The sequence below is a fragment of the Musa acuminata genome, chromosome BXJ1-6, assembly GCF_036884655.1.
Source record: "Musa acuminata AAA Group cultivar baxijiao chromosome BXJ1-6, Cavendish_Baxijiao_AAA, whole genome shotgun sequence".
NCBI lineage: Eukaryota > Viridiplantae > Streptophyta > Magnoliopsida > Zingiberales > Musaceae > Musa > Musa acuminata.
This window is the reverse complement of record NC_088332.1, coordinates 5,428,038-5,453,312: the sequence shown is the minus strand read 5'-3', so window position 1 is coordinate 5,453,312 and position 25,275 is coordinate 5,428,038. Positions and strand designations below refer to the sequence as shown.

Below are 25,275 nucleotides of genomic sequence, written 5' to 3'. Positions count from 1 at the left end.
ATAGATGAGAAATTGTCATGTTTAATTCGAATAAGATCCAAAATCCAATTCTGATGACGGCCCAAACCTGAAAAATAATGCGACGCAAACATCCAATCCGTTTCAGTATTGGATCCCAAATTTTAATTATACACGAAATCAATTTTAGCACAATAAGATCTGATCACTGGTGACCTGATAACGAGCTCCTCCTCCTATATATATATATATATATATATATATATATATATATATATATATATATATATAGAGAGAGAGAGAGAGAGAGAGAGAGAGAGAGAGAGAGAGAGAGAGAGATGCAATATGTTTTATTGAAAGTATATTAACGTATCAGATTTATCAGGCTCCTGCTACAGATCCAACAATATATTCCAGTCCTGTATGCTGTGGCATACAGATTGAAGAATCCATCACTTTAGATCTGAACCATTGAAGGTTTAGACAACTTACATTATGCCACACTGGGATTAACACACAAATCAGCCCCTTCATGAACCATACCAAAATAATTTTGATGCAGTCCTGGCTAGAAGATGACCAATCAAGGTTGTCCGAATTTGAACCAATGCACCGAAGAGAATTAGCAGCATCTCAACAAGTCAAATCTGTTTATACATGGGCTTCCATCATTTCTTGATCTGTTATGATGTTTACCAGTTGAAACTGCATAAACCTCTACAATGTAGCCTACTGTTCCGAACAAAACCTTAAATCTCCTCCCCGAGCCAACTCAATTTTTTGGAAGCAAAATTTCTAGTGACAACTCTTATGAATGATCAAGTTACATGTTTTTCCTAATCCCCAATGGGTGCATCTTCAATGGTTTTCTCTGCAAAAAATGAGGTATCGAGAGCAAGACTTGTTCTCCTCAACATATTTAACCAAAAGATCTTCATGCTATTGACACATTTGATTGTGCAGTATGGCCAACCACTAGGTTGACTTCAAACTGGAAATCTTCAACTGGAGGAGTGGTGCTTCTTCGTCGACCACAAATGAATCTGAAGCAGCAACGCCAGCATCACTCCCTATGTTTCTGGTGTTTGTACTACTGTCACTATAAAAATCCGACTTCTTCTCCAGCTTCCATTCCTGTAGATAATTAAATCCCACAATTCAAGATATCAAAACATGTACATGCATGTGGAAAAATTTAATGATGGTACAAAGTTAACATTGATATCGAACTTGTGTCTTGATCAGCCAGATGCACATTGATATCGAACTTGTCAAACAAGAACTTTTATGGTCAATATTCCAACAAGACCAAATACACATTTCCATGAACTATGAACAAATGTAAATGGCACACAAAATTTAGTAACAGGTAATCTTGTGGCTGAGGTGCTCCTGAATTTTAGATAACCAGTACAAAAGCTTCAAGTACAAAAGTCAAGGTTCATATGTTCTATCTCTTCAAACAAATATTATCCAGCTATTAAGCTTTTGAGGTTATTAATATTCGTTTATTAATATGCAATGAACTTTTCCGACCTAAATTTTAAAAATAGCAGAACTGCCAAACTACAGCTAAAAACTAAAATGAGTTTTGAAACCTTGCTGAAGCTTGAAATAAAAGTTATATATGCATGCCAAGTTATGACAACAATGGAACTTAGACCAACAAGTGGCTATTCCTAATGAAGCAATCCTAGAGGGAGCACAAGAAGTTGTTAATACAAAAGACAGATAACATGTTCACTCTTATGGTAGCTTAAATGCTGTGCTCTAGTATTTAACCTTTGAGGCCCTTTCAGCGATGCTCTCCATTGGTAGTTGATTTGCTGTTCTGACATCCTTGACCTTCAAATAGTTGTACATGACAACACCACAAAGAGCTGCACAGAAGCATGATTAAGAAATAGAAAAACTAACAGATAAAGATACATAAGAACTAGGGAACAGGATCTTAAACAAAAGAGTTTACCAATGGCATAGCCAATTATATTAAGACCAGTTATTGTTGATTCAGGGAATACAATTGTGGAAAGGGCTATCAATATCCAATCTTTCAGAACTCCAGCAACTCGTATGGTCACTGCCCCAGTTCTACCAATTACTAGAAATATGGAGAAGTTCAGCGCTAATGCACAGAGAGCATTTGAGAAAAATATCCAGAAATTAAACCGAATCTGTGATATTTCCATCCCTGGCTTCTCCAACACATACCAAGGTATAAAGAGAAACAGAAAACTGCAAATGGAGTATATACAAGTGTAAGAATTTTTATACAAATATATATTATTTGAGATACAGAAATGTCAGAAAAACAGAAAATAAAATGCAAAACTAAAGTTAGGAATTTTCATTGATACAAAATCCAAATTTATGTAAATTTACAGTAGCATCGCAAACATAATGGAGAATTATAGTTTCACAACCAATAACTTGTTAGAGTGATATCCAATACAGTTCACTAAAGAACATGGGCTAGAAAACAGAAAAGCACATGAAAGCATTATATCAGGACTAAAAATGTGTTGTTCCTGCTAAGAGAGAAAGAGAACGAGAAGGAAAATTGATTGGTTGGTCAAAGTAGTAGCAAGGAAGTCAGCAAGGTTAGTATGTGAAGCACAGATGCAACAGTATTAAAGACCCAAAGAGATGGTGAAATTTAGACAGAACTCTGTAGTGTTTCAAATTTGTAATGGTATTTAGTCTTATTTCAGACAAACAATCACAAAACTAATTGATCTTTTTTCAACATAAGAGCTCCCATGTAGTTTTTAGCGCACAGATAACATAATCCTGTTCAACAATGGAACATAAGTTGAATATTTAATTGGCTTTTTGTTCGACTGTTTTTTGTCCATCACCTGACCAAGAATAACATTTTAAATGGACAGAGTGAACACAGCATTTGAACTCTCACCTAACTTATATAACCAAAAGAACCATACCTTCAATCCTGTCTGTTTAATCATAAAAGCATCATTATGAAAAACAAATATTTGATTATACTGATTAATGTTTCATCGTTCCAAACATTATGAATCTCCTTCATAAACAAGAGCACGTTCATTTCTGCTTTGCTAACCTTATTCTAGATCTGACTTGTACCTTAACTGGCAATTGCAGTAGCTCACCACCAAACATACCATCAACAGAAGGACCCAACTTGCATAATAAATTGGACAACATCTACAGGTGCAAGGTCCAAAATCTCAGTCCATACCAATACCAATTGGCAGCCAGACTGGTATAGTTCTTGTATGATCCAGTGAGCTGATTCTCAATAGAGGTTGGTACTGCTCGGACCAAGAGAGAGAGAGAGAAGAAAAGAAAAGTAGAAAGAAGAAAGAAGACCGACGGAGAGGAAGCAGAAGGTGGAGTGGAGGAAGAGATGGCAGAGTAGGTTGAGGAGGAAGTTAAAACAGAGGAGGATGGGGAGGAGGAGGAGGCTGATGAGGTGGAGCAGGAGGAGGCGGAGGCATTCTTCAGGCAAAAGAGCAACTCTTACTAAAGAACATAACAGTAAGCATTCTGCAGGTGGAAGAGTAAACAGCAACCCTTAATAAAGAAGGCAACAGTAGCAAGACAGCCGGATGAAGTGACAACAATGAGGCGACGGGGAGGATGAAGAGCTAGAAGAGGTGGGAGAGAGAGACGCATGTAAGAGAGAAAGAAAGGAGAGAGAGAGAGAGAGAGAGAGAGAGCACAAGAGAAAAAAAAAATTAAAAGAATGACAACTGTCAAGCTATTATAAAAATTAGAAATAACAATACATTAGTGGGAAATAGACTTATTATCTGGTACCCTTTCTTTTAACTGGTGAAATTGGCAGCACATCTGGTGAAGTAACCATACCAGGTGGCAAGCCTGGTATGAACATAAACATGCAGAAACTGATGGTCACTGCCCATTGTGAATCCTAAACAAGCAAAAACTGGTGGTATGTTTATCAATTCACATTCAGACTGGTAAATACCAGTTGTACCATATGTTTTAGAGCAGTACAACCAGGTTTTTGAACCTTGGTCCAGGAGCCCCTTCAACTAATCCATGTCTTTCTAATATCTTGTATATATCAAGAAAATCCGCATCGAAATGTTTTGCAGAAGGTGAAACATCCCAATATTAATTACTAACGCAATCAAATATGAGATGTATCTTCAACCAAAGTTCGCCGTGCCACAGCATTCCGCTCAATACGAGCGATATGTACCAATCCAACAGGAGGTTAGTATGGGTGATATATACCAATCTGTCGGTACACCCCACTATATTGTGTCTCGGTATATCGGTATATACCATACCAATAGCTGAACGGTACATCGGTACTAACCGATAAGGCGAACCATGTCTTCAACTATGTAATTATTATATGCACATGTAGATTGCAGCGAAAAGATATTAGCCATAAAAAACATCCAAACAAATATCTGAATGATGGAAATAAAAATAAATCTTGATTATCTAAAAGAAGAATAATTTAATTTGTCGTTTTATTTATAGCAAATCAATGGCTGCCAAGACTATTGAAACTTATGACCACCAATGCTTCAAAATAAGACAACTGCAGCCATGCATATGGTTCAAGTTATCTAAACATGGCATAGCAGTTGTTAAACACATACAATTTCTGTCAAAACGTTAAAGGCTTCCAAGCATTTCAAGTGAATGTACAAATTTATATAAGTCCATAAATTACCTGCAGGGTGCTATGTAATATAGACTGGTAACAGGATTCAGTGTCAAGCCTTTTTTCTGGAGAAGGACCTGAGTTAAAACCAGTCTTAAAGCTTCTGCAAATATACCAGTAACTTGGAAAGCTGTTCCAATTACATTAAAATGAATCTCTCCATAGGATGAAATTGCGACCCCGACACTGACTAGCACCATGTTCAAGAAAACATCACACCTCAATTTGTCAGTGCCACAGATAACAGCCATCAGAAATGTTGCAACAGGCACTGCAAAATTACATGTTCAAGAATGGTAAGCCTTTTGGTTGAGTAAACATTATTCTAAAAAGGATATAGGGCAACTCACTTAAGGCCTTTAGCATCTGAATGAAAGCAACTGAAATATGCAAATAAGCGGTGTTGCCAAACCTGCCATAAAAATAAGACTTTTGTTAATGGTACTAAAAATAAAAAAGAGAATTTCCGTCCACAAATTGGTGATAAATTATAAGATTGATGATCAAAAGAAAATTGAAAATGGAAACAGTATGAAAATGCACCAGTACATGAAAAAATAGTGCTAACACCATTTTTTATGAGGTGCTTGATGACAAAGTGCTAGTTTATTTACAAATAAAAGTGTGGCTAGCATAAGCTGGAAATTTTAAAAAATTAAATTATTCATGAAACCAAAATACAGAATAAAATATTCACAAAAAATAATCTTCCAGAATAACTTCTTTTCCAACCCAAAAGAACAAGTAACAAACCTGAAACAAGTCTGAACTTCATGAAACAAATAGGAAAATTCAAATATCCATGTCTATCCACATAGACATCGTAACCACTAATATCAATCAATATGTCAATGGAATCAGTAACTAACAATATAAATGAATTTCTTTGTGCACATACAATTGAATTCAACTAATATAGCACATTGATGTTCTTACTGAAAGCAAATGATCATTAATGCATGTAATAAAAGAAATTAGGAACATGGGCCTTCGGAGATTTTAAACTTAATAGATGTAGGATTTATACATTCAACTTAATAGATATAGGATTTATACATTCTTGTCTACTGAGTATCTATCTGAATGTTGTATAAGTAATAAATGTCAGAATCTAAAGAACAAGACACCTTATTGATTATCTTGCTCACTGTAATTTGTTGAAATATAGAAGACTAATCTTAAAGCAAATCATCATTTTTAAAAATCTTGACAAAAGGTAGCAGGTGACATGATAACTAAACATACTTACCAGAGACTTGATGCAAAGAATGCACTAATAGGAATCACACAAGTTGCATATCTGCAAAGGATCAAACTCAACATTAAAGCAGGCATTAAACATGGAAAATTAGATAAGTCTGCATCCTTACATCTGAAAAGTCATCTTAACAGGTGCAACAACCTGCCATTCCAACAAGTAAATTCGAGTGAATTAACTTGTTATGCAAAAGATGTTATATTCAATTGAAAGATAAAGAGTATAGTAAACAGACAAGGATTGATTAATAAAAACAATCACAAAGATTTCTATCTGGCAAGAAGAATAATCATATTCAACATGCAAAGGCATGAAGCAGAGTTGGAAGAGAAAATCCTTTTAAGAGTTAGATAATTTTCATGAATTCAAATGCTCAATGGTTATGAATCCATGTAACCATTCACCAGCCAAATATTAGACAATTTTTTTTTTTTCCCTTTTGTGTGCATAACCAAATTTTCACCTATTGATAACTTAGAAAGTGCATCAACATCTTAGGCAGAATATTGTAGCCTGAAAATATATATCACATTATACACCTCATGATTACAAACAATTATCCCCTCAGTTGTTTTTCAACGCATTACATGCCCCTAGTTAGTTGATCATATATTACAAGCCACTATTGACCTACATAATAAGCATCCAGAATATACACTCTCAACCATGATTCACCTTACCGATTCATACCGGTATACTAATCGGCCGTCGATACAGTACATAACAATGTACCAACACATGATATGATGGGATATACCGACAGACTGGTATGTACCACCAACACCGATCCCCTATTGCACCAATACATATCACCCGTATCGAGCAGCACAACATAGTACGGTGAACCTTGCTCTCAAGTCTCAACCACTAGTTAGTTGAAGAAATATTAGACATTATAATTTTTTGTTTTTTTCCTTTTCTTTTGTGCATAACCAAATTTTCACCAATTGATAACTTTGAAAGTGCATCAACATCTTAAGTAAAATATTGTAGCCTGAAAAAATATATCACGTTATACACCTCATGATTACAAACAATTTTCCCCTCAGTTGTTTTCCAACACATTATGTGCCCCTAGTTAGTTGATCATATATTACAAGCCACCATTAACCTACATGTTAAGTGTCCAGAACACACTCAGCCTCTTTACTAATCCTTCAATTTTTAGCCTCTATACTTTAGATATAATTTTGCTATTTCAGACAGACTAATGGCAGATAGCAGCCATAAGATTCTGATGCAATTCACCAGAGGTTTCTCGTGAACACAAGAGAAGGAATATCAGGAATTTTCAGATAACTAGTGAAACTGCACTGTTGGAGATGATAGCTCATTACGGCCCGTTCAGCTCTTAAGGTCATCAATAAAGTTTTAAGATAGCCTTTTCAATTTTCTAAGCTAGTCATGACAGACAAGCATTGAACTCCAATTAGCATAGATATAAAAACACAATCAAGCATAAGGAGTCAAATCCATGAACTTTCAACAAGAAAAATATTGATGAGAGGTAGCAAAACTAATGTAGAATAATACAGCATTTTTTTTAGTCACAGCATAAAAAGAACTAAAATAGAAAGAAAGAAATATAAGCAGAAAAAGAATAATTTTCAATGATAAGTTCATACATACCTTAAAAACACGAACAAGAAAAAATGCTACCACACCAGAAAATCCCATGTGAATCATAGTAAGAGTTATGGGGAAAGGAAACTTGAAATACTTCGGAGATAGTACCCACTGCAAAACGTACAAAAAAAAAAAAGAAAGTGTGTTTTACACATGTTCACTCCGATGTACATGCTACTTTGTAGTAATGAATGTGCAAATTAGCAAATAAATTGGTCATTGTCTCTATTATATGAAGCAAAAATGAGTTGGGCAGATATGAAAACTCTACCAGCTATTATAAGATATGCCTATTATTCACAAATAATATATAGACAGAACTAGAGACATGGTTCTGCATAGTCATCATATTTGTTCCAAATAACGTAGAAAGGTGAAACCTGAATGGTGAGAATTTTCATCACTTGAAACCTTTTTTTTACATTTAAAGAAAAATGTATAGCAGCCCTTTTCAATGATCAGCTTTACCAGCTTTCATGCATAAACTGATATAAATGGATGAGAATTTTTATACAAGATGATGACTTCGACTGCAGGGATTTCTAATATGGTTGGAATTTAATGAAGGCTGGAGCCCACTTAGGCAAACTTAGAATAATTACTTGGTAAGATTTTCTTTACATTTGTGACTCTCGTCATCATTCACAGTACCATGCGACTTCTTTTTTATCTTTTTTGTGGATCGGCTAGTGCAAGTGTCCAACATCAGACTGCAATTTTTGATCCAAGAATGCAATTCCAATGAAGTCACATTCCTTAAAACCATGATCACAAATAAATGATCAGAAACCTGAGCTGCACAAATATCGAACCACAAGCAACACAGGGTTACAGAACACAAATTCCACTGGTGATTAATGACTTTCATGATTAGCAAGTGGTTTGAGTGGCTTAAAATCCATAGAAAGACTCCATGATTAAAATCCATAGATAGACTCCATTATCATGGCTAACAAAGTCTAGATATCAAACATCTATATCTCTTCTGGCTCCAAGTCTAGCTTTTATTACTAATCATCTAAAGTTTTCAAGTATGTGAAGGTGGAATATCTAGTAGTAAGAACACATAGTTATTCTAACTAGCTTGGACTTGAAAAGTTGAAAATTGCTTCCGGAATACATTTCATGACACCAAGATAACTGTAACAACTAAAGAGTTAGTGTATAAAATTCTTGAAAATATTGGACCACAGGTGACAAAAGAAGCTCAAAGGTTAATCAAATTCTAAGCAATAGAGTATCTCCAAAGTTAAAATTATTTTACATTTTCATTTTAGAAGCAAACCACTGGCAATATGATAACCTGGGTAGATTTTCCATTGTCAAATACTCCGGCCAAGGAATCAATCAGTCTGTCCAAGGACCAGTACAGACCATCTAGGTAGGTAAACCAGTTTCAATTTTTTATTGTATCATTCAATGACACTAGATGGTATTATGTCCGGTATACCAGTAGTGTATTGATCCAGAATCCAGATGGTTACCAAAACCTATATCAAATTGAGATTTTAGTGTTTGCTTAGAATTTACATATTCAAGGCCCGAAATCCAAACAAGGAATCTTTTTAGTAGGTGGTTATTCTATAAAATATGCTTCGGATAAATCCACACACTTCCATGCACCATCATATGTCAAGTTCAGAATATCGTATTTGGTCTTTGACAAACTCCAAAGGTTTAGTCCAGACAATTATATTATCTGAAATTCACTCTGAACTTTTCTTTATTAGTTGTTTTAGAGTTCTATTCTAGGAAGACAAACGTTATCTATTTTGGACTTCGGAAGATTGTATACACTCAAATTTTAAAAAAAGTCAGCTACATATTAGTGAACAGTAAGTGATTTAGGATCTAATTGTCACCAAGGAGTTCAAAATATGGGCTCTATTTGATATTACCTAAAAACTAATTAAAAGAATCTTAATAGGACTCGAAGAAGAGTTAAGCTGAGTTAATGAAGAAAATTTCAGTTCAGCTACTCATTCCTGATTTATTCTCTAAAGAATTATAGTTTAAGAATGGTTGTTCTTATTTCATTTGACATGACAAGTGTTTGATAGGCTGGGAAGAACACAATTGTCCCCATGGTATCTTGACAAGTATAAAGCTTTATTTTGGTTAATTTGCATCCATACGCTTCTTGCTCTCATCCCTCTTTCTTCATTCTTCTTTCTACCATTTTATTATAAATATTATTTTTACAATCGATATCTCAAGTTATCAACAACTTTCAGTTTAGGCAAGACCCAATGGACAGACATTGATATGGTCAAGAGTCAAGTTATTGTTGGTGTGAGCTGACGAAAATGGATATTACATCGTATAACTTGGGTATTGATATGAATGGTCTGACTAATGAGCTTCATCCATGATCATAGTGTTAGATGTGCATTCTTGTGACTGACTCGACCCAAAAGAAGAAAATACACTATAATACTTCTATGATCAAACCTCTACGTACAAAACGCCACGTGTATAAACACTCTAATCAAAATTACTTCAAAAAATAATAATGCTTTGTACAACAACAACAAAACCGCAAATCTCAACTATTTGGAGTCGGTTACATGGGTCTTTTGTCATCATTAGAATATGAAAAAAATAATGATTTAAAAAACGCTAGGCGCCCGCTCGCTCGAGCGAAGTAAGAAGCTCTGAAATATTAAAATATAAAACATATATAATACAATTGATAAATATGATTATATAAATCACATTAGTTAATAATCTACTATTAATAGTAGATTATTTACTGTTAACGGTAGTTAGAGGGGAAGAAAAGAGTTATCTACTATTAACATTAGTTAGAGGGGGAGAAAAGAGTCACCAATAGTGGAAAGTGGGGAAGGAGAGGGCAACGGTGATGGAGAAACTTTCGGACAACAACGACGGCAGCAGAGGAAGTTGCGAACGATAGCAGCAATGGCGGAGGAAGGTTCGGATGACAACAACAACGACGAAGGAAGCTACGGACGACAGTAGCGGCGATGGCGAAAACTGTGAACAACGACGTCGTGGGCGGAGGAAGCTTCAGAGGTGTCCGTCGGTGGCCGAGGAAGCTATGGTCCTCTCCCTCAATAGAAGTAGCAATGGTGGAGGAAACTACGCATGAAAGTTAGGCCGTCGAACCCGTCCGTCGGTGAGAGAGGAAGCATCGGTCCTGTGCGTCGGCAATGGTAAAGGAAGCGTCAATGGCGAAGGCAGCAACTGCGCTATGGTTTATGGCTCGGGGTCGCGTAGGGAGGGCAAGCGAGGTATAGTAATATAACGTAGCTTAGTTGGTTCAATCGAACCAGCTAACTACTGTTCAACAGAACCAGACTTTTAAGTCTAGTTCGATTACTTCGTTTGAACCAATTACTCACCCGAGCTTAATTGGTTCAATCGAACCAACTAGCCAGTAATCAATCGAACCAAACTTAAAAGTCTAGTTCGACTACTTTGTTTGAACTGGGTGCTTGCCCAAGGCGCTCGACACCTAGGTTTAGGCCAGCACCCAGGCGACGCTTCAGTAAAGCACACCGCTTGCTCGAGGCCTAAGACGCTCGGGCCTCGCCTCGCCTCACCCATGAGCATAGGCAAGCACCCGAGCACCTATTTAAACCCCTGGTAAAAAGTCATATAAATGATTTTCTCTCATCTTATCCTCTATCGAAGTGACACATAATTGTTTACGAATAAAAATAATTTTTTTCCTATCTTTCCTAGTAACTCCATGCATCCATCTTAGCATTCTCATCTCAACAACACAAAATTTATATATATTATTTTTTAACTGCCCAATACTCAGAACTAATATTAGATAAAGCACTTTTATAAAAGAAACAATGCAATTAGATAAAGCACTTTTTTTGTCCAATAAACAGTGCAATTATTAGGATTCCTTGAACTCATATCTAAAAGAAAAGTTAATTTTGTCATAGATAACTCACTAGCTTGTATTTACATAACAAAGCTCAGTTCATTTACAAATTGTAATATATCAAACAAACAGAAAATTGTTAAGCATCAATTAAAAATTTTCATATTCAAATATTAGCTACAAGGAACATAAATGATCATTAGCTTGTTTTTTTATGTTATGGAAATAGGTCTTCTACAAAACATCATAAAAGAATTAAATCATTTTATGCATATTAATTTATGATGGCTACTGAAAAATATAAAGAACTCATGAAACACATGGAATAATTTACCTTGTTATACAAGATAACCCCTGATGAGAGACAAATGTAAATGAGTAGATAAAGGTAAGTCAGCAGAAGTTGTTTGTTGATCATTCTGCCTGCTGGCAATTTATACATATTTCTGTTCCAGATTATGATTGTCTTGACTAGCTGTGGCTGGTAATCCAGATGGATGAAGCTACAAACATTAATTGCATCTTTGACTTTGTAAGAATATCATTTTCACAGAAAAGCAAGACCATATTATTCGCAATTCCTAATATACATAGCTATTTAGCTAAATTCTTGAAGGCAACCCGCTGTGCTTCAATAATCCAGAAAGTCAGACACCTGGAAAATGATCAGTGAAGACAAAGAAAGAAACATGTTAGACTGCTCTAAACTAAATAAAAGCATATGAACAATAAAAAGAAAGACAAGGCATCAAGTTAAGAAACAGGCATATGAGCCCATCCAACAGCATGACCTTAGAATTCTTTTATGAATTTAGCAAGGGGAGATGATACTTCACCAGTAACGCTGGTTAAATATGACATTTTCATATGTATTCTATCAGCATAAAGGAACCAGGCATGAATTAGCAAGTCTCTTAACAAAAAGTATCGTCTACAGCATAAGTTCCATTAACAAATCAAGCTTGCACCAGTTCACGCTATACAACTGTTTCTTAAGTATAACAAAATTTTGAAAAGTTGAATAACTTACCTTTTACTAGGCCTTTTCTAGAGCTTGGACACATAGCTAATTAAACATTAAGGGAATAGATTGTCGAATCATATTTAATGTTCTTCTCACTTGATTTTCAGCTATGGATTTTCTTTATAGTTTATACAACATGGCTCATACAAAATTTTTGACATCCAACTAAAGGTATCAGAAGTTGGCAATGAAAGTAAAGCTGCCATTTGATCAAGTTGGATTTGGCAACTTCGGTTCAGATTAAGATGTATAGGATTAATGTGAAATAAACATAATCAACTGGCAGGTCATAGAAATCTTCACCTAGAAATAAACCAGTGGTCAACACGTACCTTCTGGATCCGTCTTTCCTACGTTAGGCATGCTGCTTCAAGTTTTAAAATCGTTGACCACGTTTGGGTTGTAATGAGTTAGATCTAACTAATTTTATATTAGAATTTAAATTAACTTTGCAATGAATTTGACTACATAAATGAATTATCAGATGCAAATATTGATGGCACATCTTGCTGTAGAAGCTAAAAGGTTTAAACAAAAATAAGAAGTTTTCATACAGTAAAGATACACGTCCAATGCAGATACATGTACATTATACACAATCAATGGTCTAAATCTCGCTCTGGTAAAAGCTTAGGTAATCTACTAGACCAATATGCTACCAGTATATCAGCTGGTACAGTGACTTGTACCACCTGACCGAGACCGGACCATTTGTGTTACCAAACAGTATTTGGAACTGTAAAAACAGTGATAGAGGTTAGTCTATTTTCGCCCGTGTCAAAAAACCTTGAATCCAACCAACACACTAGCAAATTTGGCAAGTTGTGACTCAGACCTGACACATAGTCCAACGTGTCATCTTAAATAGATTGTGCCAGGTTGACCCTATCCATTTGGATCAAGAATGTCAACCATAACAAATACGCATATTATGAAATTATAATAACCATTATAGGTAAAGGAATGGAACAATAATTGTCTTGTCAATTTACAAAACAAACTAATAAATCAACGTCTATTAGCCTTGCAACCTTGCAGGATGCAACAACTAAACCAAGAATTTATTTTTGGGGCACACCCTCACACCAATAGTCAAGTTGCCAAGAATTTATTTGTGGTGCACACCCTCATGCCAGTAGTCATCTAGGATAGGAGAAGATCACATGTTGTCACTGGTTACTAAATTGAAGAAAAAAAAACATGCAAATCAATGAACTCATCCCTCAACCAGAATATTTATGATTCATGTTGATATCTGAATACCACTAACACAGAAGAACAAACCTCAATCAAAATCATGACAATTTAGAAAGCTCCACTCAGAAAGAGAATGTAGCAGAGAAAACAAATGGGGAACACATAATTTTAGCTTCTAATGCTTGTTACCCATATGTATGGAAGCAAAAAGGTGCTGTATTTTTTCAATAGCCAAATCCTCAGGCCATCACTTTATGTCCACGGGTAAGGGATCTAATATATATGTATATAATATATATATATATATATATATATATATATATATATATATATATATATATATATATATATATATATATATATATATATATATACACACACACACATATATGTATATGTAGGTATGTATTGATATTATATGTACATATATTGTCAACAATACTTGTATAACACAATTATAGAAATTAGCCTATTCTGACCAGTCAACCAAAAAGCCCTCAAATCAACCTGAACAGACTGTATCACTAGCAAGTCCAGAAATTGTGATCCAGAAGTAACACATGCACCCAGCTTGCCATCTTCGATGAATTGGGTTGGTTGATCATATCAGTTCGGTTCAAGAATGCCAGCTCGATCAGGTAATCATGACTCGAGCCCATGAGTTAAAGATTTAAGCTCCAAAAGCCCATAGTATGAAGTTAGAATAAGCATTCTGGAGACTTGAATCAACAATTTTCATGTCAAGATACAAAATGAATCAAAGAAACGGCATCTATTAACTTTTCAGAATCCAACCTCTAAAACAAGTATCCATTTGTTGGTCTCAGACGCTCATACCAGGAGTCATCTAGAAACCAATGCTGATCAGGCAGTCGTGAATTGAAGTGAAAAAGAAAAAAAGAGATAGAAAGTGGTATGTGCATAAGAAGGATGTTTACAAGACTTATGGATTATCTGAAACCCCAGAACAAAACTTCATCAAGATCACGAAACCAGAAGAAAGAACGACGGCAAGCAATGTAAATGGGGAAACAACGCAATCTTTTGCTGTCAGTGTTCTTTATTGAATACGTCAGGAAGCAAAAAAAATGCAGCAATCCTTAGAAAAGATGACTTCTTGAATGCCCAATTTCTATCTATGCTTCGACATAATGCCGAAGACGAATCCAATTTCTATATCCGTTTCCACATAGTACTTACTGTATGACAGGGAAAATTGCATGTACAATCCGAAGCACATTTTTGCCTCACACTTGAAGATATTAAGAAGGAATTTGTGGATCCCGAAACCCAGCATTCAGTTTGATATCAAAGAAACCCTACCCCTGTGGCCGTGACCGACTACGGTCAAGATCTTTAACCAAGAATGAGCCAAGAAGCGGACCTGACGCTCAGATCTCGCGCTAGGGCTACATGCACGCAACTCCTTTCAACGCAAACGGATCACGGAGGAGACAATAGCAGAGAAAAAAGCGAACCAAGAAAGAGGGTGAGCGGTGCACCTCGGATGGAGACAACGGGAGAGAGGACGGCAGATCTACCGCTACGTGGTCAGAGGAGTGAAAGGAGAATCGCCGCAACCCGCCGGCGCCAACGTAAATCGAGGAAGAGCGCCCTGGCCAGGAAGGATCGATAGAGGGAGGGGCCACAGAGAAAGCTGCCTTGTACTGGGGGAGGTGCGGAATGGTTTGATTGGCTTTCTTGGGTTGAGTTGAGTCGGATCGAATTATAAACAAAGCGGTCCGACTCCATAGCGATTCGGTTTAATCCTGAACCGCCCAAGACTTGGCAAAGCGCATTCGGATTCTTTTCTAATTATTGTTGTCCGTGGGATATTGTTTGTATGTTTTTGGGAGAACACTTGGAATTGACTACAAATTAGTAAATAACTTGATGATTTTTATGATTTTTTTTTTTGTTTTCTCTCATTAGGTACACTATCTTCTTTTTTTCTCGTATAATTTTTTTTTTTATGATATTGCTCGTCACCTTCCCTTCATCAATATTGGTCACTCGTCACCTCTATTTCTATTCACACCATGAGATCCTATCGTCTCTTTATAACCTTACTTTCTACTCCCATTGCGAGGTGATGATCAAGAAATGACGCATAAAGACAAAGGTAACATGTACGACAAATAGAAAGGCAACGAGAGGACACCGATGAAACGAAAGGCAACTAGCAAAAAATAAAAGGGAAGAATATTTATGGGATTTAAAAAAATAAAAAAAATCCTATATCAGAAAAACAGAAATATTAGCATCTTCTAGAAAAAAAAATTAGAAAAATCATCCTAACAGCTTTAGAATTTATTAAATAATTATGAAAAATTTTATTGGTTAAAAATTGTGAATATGAGACATTAGATGGAAAACTCACCTTCAGCATCAATTCATCACGGATCCAAACCAAAACCTTATCAAAATGCTGGCCGATATGACACTAACTAAAGAACTACAAGTAACTCCAACTAATTCGAGTCCTCCTAGCTTCTTACAAGTTTTTTTTTTTGAACAAAAATGATGCTTTCTCCAATGCTGTTTGATCCACACACGTTGCATTCTAGAGAATAGTTACAACGAACAGTTCGAAATCAAACAAGAACAGAGAGCTTCTCAGTCCTACCATCTTATATTTTCCTTGGAAACCTACCAGGCTCCAAGAATTGGTAGTGGAAGTGCTGTGGGGAAGCTGTTGATCTTAAGTCGAACTTATCCTTCAACTGCAACTCCTTGTTGAGCAGCAGACCAAAGCTCATGTTTGCCACAACCTGATCAGTCTATTTTGACAGATAAATATATCTCGTGGGCAAATTAAAAACAGGCATAAAAGCAAACCATGCCATTCGACATGAAGAATGCATATGATAAAATGAACATGTACTCAAAAGTAAATGACTACAGAGACCACTTTAGTTATCTCTAACTTTGTCAAGAACCTGCAGTCAAATTACACCCTCCATGACCAGTAATAGTCTTCACGGCACAGCTGGACGTAGCAAAGCACAATTGTTATTTCTGCACACGTCACAACAAGGATGATGAAGGGATGCCAAGATGTAATAAAACTGGATCAGCCAGATCGAGGTCAGGAGGAACAAGAGTGCAATAAGAACAGCATCAAAAGGTAGTATCCCACCGTAAATTAGCATAGAAAACAACGGCTGCATATACCAAGCTTGCTGAGGTATCTGCCTGGGGATCTTGTTTGTCTTCACTGGATCTTCAAGAGTTGGCGTTTTGTTGCCTATATAGCTCCCAGCAAACATCAGAGGAACAGATATGACAAATCATAGTAACACCAAGGCAAACATAGTCCCAAAGGGAACTACACCAGATGATTTCTCCCACCAAACAAGAGCATTCAGCACAAAGAAAATGGCAAAGACAATGCCAGGAAACATAAAAGCAGTGCCCGTGAATATTTACAGAGGAAAGCTGAAGAAAATCCAGCAAATAGGCCCATAAAAACCCACAGGACAACCATAGCAGTCATCAGACCTCCATGGTTGGAGGGAGAGAGAGCCTCGTAGTGCAAAAATCATAGTGACCAAAGTCATCACAAAGAATTGAACTCTGGTTCCTCAATAAACACAAAGAAGCCCAAAGTTGATTGGCGGTCTAAAGACATGACCATGTAGTTGTTGGCAGCTACCTCTTGGGGTGTATTGCTACCAGGCATTATTTTAGTGTCTGCATTGCATGTAGAAACTTTAGGGTTCTTATCGTCCCAGTCACTATAGTCATGCTTCACACTGTTCACAAGACCAAAAATGAGGTAAAAAAAAAAAATCATGAATCAACTTATTCCGAGGGGCAGATGAAAAGAAAATTTATGTAGGTTATCATCCAATATATAACATTAAATTAACATATGAGAAACGTAATCACTTGTACGATCTAATTTGAATGAATCTTATTCAATACAAAAGCAATGTGAATGTATCATTTATGGCCCAGGCTAACCATTCACAAAAAATCAGTTAACAGTTCAAAAAACTGCCAAATTTTGGAAACACTGTTTGAAAGTGCTTCAGATTAATTAGAACAGATATAGATCATGATAGAAATGAGATGACTCAGGTAAAACAGAAAAAACATCCATATATATAAGTCAGAACATGTAGACAGTAGAAAGATTAATATGGGAGTAGATAGGAAAACCAATTCTGAAACAGCAACTAGCCAAGGTAGATAAATTATATTATTCTCTCGTTACTACAGACAACAATTGTAGCTCTTTTGTTATTGAAAAAGGCTTCTCAATCTCTTACATCTAAGGCCATACAGAAAAATTGTAGCAGGAATGCCTATCAAACGATTAACATAGAACTGTCATTGGTCTTTGCTATTCTAGGAAAAGGATATCAATCTTGGACTTCTTATTTCCATTCCAGTCAAATACAGTATATTTATTCACTATAGAATGGCTTAAAGCTGCAGCTCATACAGACTACTGATATTTAATAAACAAAATATTGCTGATATTGTAGCAAAGTTTATAAAGCCAAGCAGCCGACTAGAAGACACTCATAATCAATCAGAGAAGAATAGTTACAGCTGAAACTAAACAAGACAGCAATATAAATTCCACTGCTTGGAAGCTTAGAGATCAATCTTTCTGCGATCTTATTTAATATGCATTTGCAAAAAGATCACTTATTCTATATCTTTGTTTTCTTATATCTCCAAATTTATCACATAATATTTCAGCAAGATTTGTGCTGTAGTTGTCGCTCATTTAAACTTAACAGAAAAAAAGTTTCACCATGCTGTATCTCTGCAGTACAATGATAGAAAGATAATGTTTCAAAACTTGTGACTGCTATAGCCAGCATGATGCTAGACAATGCCAAAAGAACTTATTGGACTGTGAAGCTGAACGAACATCAGTACCCAATTGGAACTTGGAATCACCCCAAAGCCAACAAATTGAGCATCGTCGGATTCTGCATTTTATGGTACATAACTTTGAAACTGAGGTGGTTACTAATGTAATAGTTACCATCTTTGCTCTGTTCACGGCAGCCGTATATTAACTATGTAGCAAACAAGCCAAAAATGTTTGTAGATTAATGTAATAACTTTATACCCAACACGGAAACTATGTTCATAGCTTGGAGCTTAGCTTCCACCTCTTCTTTGCCTTGGAACTGCAACATGAAGATTGTCCAGAATCCCATAAAGTGAATAAGAAGCACCAGGATAGTATCTCGTCACAGAAGAAAATTATGAATCTTATAAACCATGGAAAAGAAGCTTGGAGATTGAAACAAGCCTGGTGATAACCAGACCCCATCAGCTAGATATAAAATGGCTATGTAAACTTAAGTAATGAACTTTATCCCGAGTGAACACATTTTAGAAACTTACATGTTCAGGCAACACTCATCATCACTTATCACCATAAAGCTCTTAGCAGCTTCAGAGCTAAGTTTTGTTCGAGAAGTTACTTTGCAACTTTCATCCATTCTCATTTTCAACTGACGATTGAATCATGCACATCAAATAAAGGAGGTTGACTATGCAAAATTTAATATCTTTCCCTCTGGTATTTTGGTGTTATCAAGAATGAAATTATAAAAAACACATGATATTCCAACAATGGTAATTTACAAAAGATTAGTTGTTTATCAAACAGAAAAGGAAAGCAAGTATTTACTGTGTAAACAGAATTTTCAATGTGAACACCATGAAGCCCCAAGTTCTCGGCACTCTCAGTATCTTGGGAGGCATACAGTAATTCAAAAAATAGTAATTATATGGAAATTGTGTCTTCGTCAATGAAAGTTTGTTCACTTTGACCTGAAGCTAGTCATCATGTAAGAAACGAGAATCAGCAACAGTAACATTTAATCAATTCAGGAGCCAGTGAAAGTTTCCTTGCAGATCATGAAAATAAAAAGCATTACATGTTCTAGAAACAGCCATGGTTTAAAGTACAAACAAAACATAAAGACAATGAGGAAAGAGATAAAACTTGTTTGGAAGTTAACACAAGAAAGTAGCAAGTTTTCATCACATTATACATTTTCTAACACCTCTAAAAATAAAAGGCAATGCCTAATCACCTATTAGATTAAATCATATTGCATCTAACATCAAGCTGGATGCTCAAGATAGAAACCAATTTATGACAAAACTGCATGATATTGCTGCTAAACAAAATATATTCCAGATCTGTTAGGATTCTATCAATGAACCCAAAAAAACTCATTGCAAATGCTCATTCCAATATTAATTGTGTATGGCCAATACTTATTCCTTACTGATTCTTATTAGGCAATATAAGTCAATAGCCCACTAATCTAAAATAGAGAATTCTTTGGCCGCTAGATCATCTTGAATTGAACGTGACGTGAGATATACCAACTCAAAGGAGTTTATGACTACAGTGTCAAGTATAAGATGAAAATACAATGACTACCTAGTCATAGTATGAAAAAGATCTAACATAAATCTAATAAGGCCAAAACGAAACTCTAATGTAGACTCGAGTTAATCTGAACTCCTTTTCCTAAATCAGCTGCATCATGGTCTCTATGCATTAGATGAAATATGCTTCAACAACAACAGTTTTTGTATGATCTAGCACATTGATCGAACTTTCTTTTTTCTTCAAGCTTCTCATTATGAATTTAAAGTCTTCAATTGTGGTTAGACATGGAAATGAACAATCTTATGCAAATAACAAATAGTATCACTTAGTTTTGACACTTTATTAATATGGTCAAATCATCATATCAAGTATTACAAGAATACAAGTTGAAACCATCATGGGTAATGAACTAACAATCACTAACAAACTAGCTATTAGAGCCATGTTTGGAATGGGATAGGCAAAGAAGGAATAGAAAATGGAGTTGCCTTGGAGAACTACTACTTTGATCTAATATTTGTTGTAATATGTTAAGGTTTGAATATGAAAAGTGGGAATGACCCAACAACGCAACTCTTTGCTAGAACGCCTATTGTAGCCGAGGATAGTATCAGAAAAAGGATGGAAAAGGATATTCCAGCCCTCCTATGGAATTCTCATCCCATATATAGACAGATAGTAATCAAAAAGCAACTGATATGGCTTTATAATTATTCAGGAGACTTGCATCACAAAGGCATCTCTGAGAATGAATGAGCATCTTGAGATTGCAAAACACTTGCACTATCAATTGCATAACATTTGCACTATCTTACCTATCTCTAAAATTGATAATTCAGTACATGTTTGACTTCCTTTATGAAAAAAATTCTTGCTTATCTTGAGCATTCAGCATCACAAAGGCATCTTGAGCATATTAAGTACATGTGTTACCTATCTCTAAAATTGATAAATTTAGAGATAATTCAGTACATGTTTGCTGAGCATGTTTGTACTAAAATTGATAATTTTAGTACTAAAATTGATGAGCATATTAAGTACACGTTTGCTGAGTATGTTTGTACTAAAATTGATATTCTAAAATTGATAAAATTAGAGATAATTCAGTACATTTGTACTCGCATCACAAAGGCATCTTGAGCATGTTTGCTTATCTTATCTATCTCTAAATTGATAATTCAGTACATGTTTGACTTCCTTTATGAACAAAATTCTAAACCACAAAGTGACATTTGTTGATCAATTTGCATTTTAGGGTAAGTCATGATAGTCATAATAGGTTAGAAAGTGATTTAAGCAGGCATGTACTGATGAATCGCTAAAGAACCCAGATAAAAACAATCTAAAGCAAATAAAAGGCTACTGCTTGACAGAAAGAACAACGTTCAGTCAAAATGCTCAACTCTCATCGTTTTACGCAATCGCAAAGGACGCGTTCTTCAAGTGATGATTCAGACCATCAAACAATATTCATCACACAAACAAAAATACAACTTCGTAAGCGTGAATTACCTATCAGCACCGTGCTTGAGCATATTAAAACGAAACCCTGGGGAGAGAAATGAATTGTCAAATATAAGCAAACACGGAGATTCATCGATATCCCTTGGTCAAAATTTTAAGTGAATAAACTCCTAAAGGCCAGATACATCATTAAAAACAAGAAGCGACAAAGTTCCATTATCGAATTCCCTACCGAGAAGATCGCAGAAGCGAAGCCCAGATCTTCAAAAAAGAAGAACAAACGCACAATAAAAAATCCAGCTCCCGAGACGTCACCTAAGATCTAAAACCCTAGCAAGACCCGCAACGATTTGGAGCAAACTGCAAAAGAAATTACCTTACGGAAATCGCAGGAGCGACGCCAGTCGAGCGTGGAGGGAACGACTACCATGCGTCGCCGTTGAAAGAGAAAGAGAGGGGGAGGACGGAGAGCAAGAATCCGCTACTGCCGATGGGGCAAAGACTATGACGCGACCGAGACGGAAGAGGTACTCGAGCGACTACAACGAGACCAAGAACCAACGAAGGAAACCCAAAAGGTTGACCGACGCCTGCGCAGAGTTAGAGAATCCAAAGGGACCCACAATTTTGTCTTTCTTTCTCTTTCTGATGCGTTGAAAGCACAGCCGGTGCTCGTTGGTTTCCAACCGCCGGTGGCAACGACAACCGATCATCGCATTCATCAAGACTCTTCAAGGACAGTCCAACTCGAAATCATTCGAATTTGATTGAAATTTTCATTAAAAATTTCAATCGACTATTATTGTTGTTTGGCAATATAATTAATGACAATCAACAAAGTACGTGCTAATTTTATTCCACTAAATTAAAAAAATGATATTTAATGCATTCAAATCATGTTGTTGGAGGACTTCATTCTCAATGTCTAAACCTTTTTGGGTTGGTAGAAACACCAATCTTTCCTAGTATGCTTTTGTTCCTCGGTACCATTCAATATCATAGACGTTACCCGGACGGTCTCCCCCTTTGACATGGACTTCATTTCTCTGTCTTTGTCTGAAGCCAGAAGAACGACAGATAGCTACCCGGAAACAGAGTCTACAAGAAAGCTGTTCCGGCAAGGCCACGGTGCAGCAGATTATGAGCAATGCTATCCCTGTTCTGCATGGCACTCGCCGATCGGACGCCGTTCTCGGGCACCATCTCGTCGTCCACCACGTCGCACCGCAGCTCTGGGTCCATCTCCTCTCCTTTCGTCTCGCATATGTTGTGGAGCACGCAGCAGGCACCGAGGAACACGGGCAAGTCCTGCAGCTTCACTTCGGCCCTCTTCTGCAGGCATCCCCACCTTCCCTTCAGCCTGGCGAAGGCCTCCTTGGCCACGCGCTGCACCTCCCCGATCTTCTCGTTGAAGGCGTGCTGCGCCCATGTCAGGTTCGTTTGGGCGTACGGGACGAGCACCCAGTCCAGAAGAGGGTAGCTGCCACCGCCGACGAGCCACTGGTTGTTCAAGAGGCCGCTGTTGGCGCGCTCAAACAGCGCCGATTTCTCGAGCACTTGGTCGTCCGGCATCGACCCGGGCCACCCGATGCAGACGTCGGTGAAGACGCCGTCGGGGTCGACGACGCCTTGGATGGTCACGGTGTAGGAGGTCTTCTGATTGCGCTCGGTGTGGCGGCGGTTGAAGTAGGTGGCGGCGCTCTCCTTGGGGGCGATGATGGGGATGTGGGTTGTGTACATGGCGCCGACGACGTTGGGGATGCCGGAGAGAGCCTCGAAGCGCGCGGCTGCGGAGGCTGCTTCGGATGGGGCGGGCCAGAGGAGCAATCGCGGCAAGAGAACGTTCCGGATGGCGGTGCAGACTTCGAGAACGAGCTTATGACAGGTGGAGATACCGAGGCCGAACCGGCGGGAGACGAGCCGGAGAGGCTCGCCAGTGGCAAGTCGCCACACGCAAACGGCAACCCGCTGCCGGACGGGGATGGCGGCGCGGAGCGCCGTGTCCTCCTTGGCTACGGCGGAGCCGAGCTCATCGCAGATGAAGTCGAAGGTAGCGCGACACATACGGAAGGCGCGTCGGAACTCGTCCTCCGGGAGGTCCGGGTGGTTGTAATAGTCCCACCAGTCACTGGACCGGTCCTTGACCCAGAGACGGCGGTGCCCAGGCTGCACCGTTGGAGGCACCGCCTGCGCCTCTTCCTGCTCCGCGGCGTCGTCGTCGACGGGAGGGGGGGAAGAGGAGGAGGAGGACGGCTTCAAGGCGACGAGCCGGCTGGGGGATAGGTCATCCTCCCGCCGGCGCTTGTTGGGGTTGGGTTCCATGGCCGAGGGAAGAGCGGAAGATGGTTGAGGGTCGGAGGCCGCGGCAGTGTCGTGGAAGAAGGAGAAGTAGTAGGAGAAGAGGTCGTCGTCGAAAGCGGTGGCGGGGGAGGGGAAGCGTGAAGGAGTTTGGTTAGCGGTCATGAATGGTTCCACTGTCGGCGGGGTTTCTTGCCGCTGCTCCCCCGTTCGAGAGTACTTTCTGATTTGGTGGACTTGGGAATGATGGATGGGAATGAATGTGAAGGCGGAGCTAATTTATAGGTTGTGGGGAAGGAGGGTCGCGTGAACGCGGTTGGGTCGAATCATTCTCATTCGGGGAAAGGGCGGAGACCAAAAGGACGCCAACCGCGGCTTACGCGGGTGTGTGGAATGGCTTCTGATTCTGACGCGTCCGATATCCTGCCGTCCATTGGGTGAAACGACGTTCGATTAGCTGCGGGACCCGCCCAGGTGGACGGTGGGACACGGGATCCGAGTGGAGAACGACTGCCGAGTGGGTCGTTGATCGCGAGACGAGTAATTAGACCAAGGTCGGGGGCATCAACGTGGCTAGCGGTTTCGTGAAACGGCAATACTTCTGGGTACTCGTTGTCAAGTTACCCATTTTGTCACCTGTCTTACAGCTCGTGGTGTCAACGGATTCTAGCTTACTTTATCCAACCACAGAGCGGGTATTGGTCAGGTAATAGACCACCGGTCAGCGAATTATTGCACTTTGTGAAACACGTGCGGCGTGTGGTGCGTCAGACTAGGAGGCGGAGGTGGCAAGCTGTGATTCCACGGAGCAGTGACTAAATCTTAGTAGAGCAATACCTTATCGACCCATCTACGGGGTGGTACGTTTAATCAGTGGGACCCAGAAAAGTCCACCCAATTGAGAGGCAGGTAGCCGCGACAGAGAGAGACGCAACAAAAGCTTATGGGCTACTGACCTGGCGCTGAACGCACCACGGACGATCGCACTTCTCCGTTGCATCGCGTGAGGCGTAAGGTGGGTCCACAATCAATCTCTTCAATCAGATCGTCGTATAGGGTGGTTCTTCACCCACTTATCCACCACGTGTACATGCCACCTCGTACAACACGAATGCTGTAGCCACCGCAGAGGTTCATCCGGTTTCTCCTGGCTTTTATTTCTTGCGAACCGTAGTCAATTCAACTGCCAAAGTAAGTTAGAAATAACGAAAGAAACAAATGATGCTTTTTAAAACTTTCTTCTGTAAATGGTACTGATTTATACGAAATTAATGTCACAAAACACTGAATCCAAAAGTACATGGCAATCTTTTTATGTTAAATTTACACCATCGAAGACGTATGCTTATTATATTAACATAGTTATACGCTTAAATTTGATATCAATATGAGTTGACAAAATTAATCCGCCGAGACCCATATTTTGAGGACCGTCACATTAATAAAAAAATAAAATCACTAGATAAAAGAAATTTTTTGAATAGCTTCATAAAGATATCTCTATATAACATTATTGTTGTAGCAT

General features: G+C 38.0%; 2 protein-coding genes across 12 annotated transcripts; both read right to left on the bottom strand.

Moving 5' to 3' along the window:
• Positions 1-295: 295 nt before the first annotated feature.
• On the bottom strand, positions 296-15,307 carry LOC103986986 (probable sugar phosphate/phosphate translocator At1g48230). The gene is made up of 10 exons (XM_009405148.3): positions 15,112-15,307; positions 11,723-12,043; positions 7,530-7,637; positions 6,013-6,044; positions 5,892-5,942; positions 4,993-5,054; positions 4,652-4,913; positions 1,928-2,193; positions 1,741-1,838; positions 296-1,092 (listed from the first exon to the last, which is right to left on the bottom strand). The coding sequence occupies exons 2-10, from the start codon at positions 11,828-11,830 to the stop codon at positions 934-936; spliced, it is 1,146 nt and encodes a 381-aa protein (XP_009403423.1). The 5' UTR covers positions 11,831-12,043; positions 15,112-15,307; the 3' UTR covers positions 296-933.
• A 1,129-nt stretch (positions 15,308-16,436) lies between these two features.
• On the bottom strand, positions 16,437-23,999 carry LOC135675806 (protein ANTAGONIST OF LIKE HETEROCHROMATIN PROTEIN 1-like). Of its 11 annotated transcripts, none has more exons than XM_065186340.1 (4): positions 21,829-23,999; positions 21,685-21,713; positions 19,272-21,537; positions 16,437-19,092 (listed from the first exon to the last, which is right to left on the bottom strand). In XM_065186340.1, the coding sequence occupies exon 1, from the start codon at positions 23,913-23,915 to the stop codon at positions 22,551-22,553; it is 1,365 nt and encodes a 454-aa protein (XP_065042412.1). In that variant the 5' UTR covers positions 23,916-23,999; the 3' UTR covers positions 16,437-19,092; positions 19,272-21,537; positions 21,685-21,713; positions 21,829-22,550. The 11 variants fall into 11 exon arrangements, with proteins under 11 accessions (XP_065042412.1, XP_065042411.1, XP_065042414.1 ...); XM_065186339.1 differs by having other exon boundaries at positions 16,437-19,420; positions 21,501-21,537; XM_065186342.1 differs by having other exon boundaries at positions 16,437-19,414; positions 21,501-21,537.
• Positions 24,000-25,275: the final 1,276 nt, after the last annotated feature.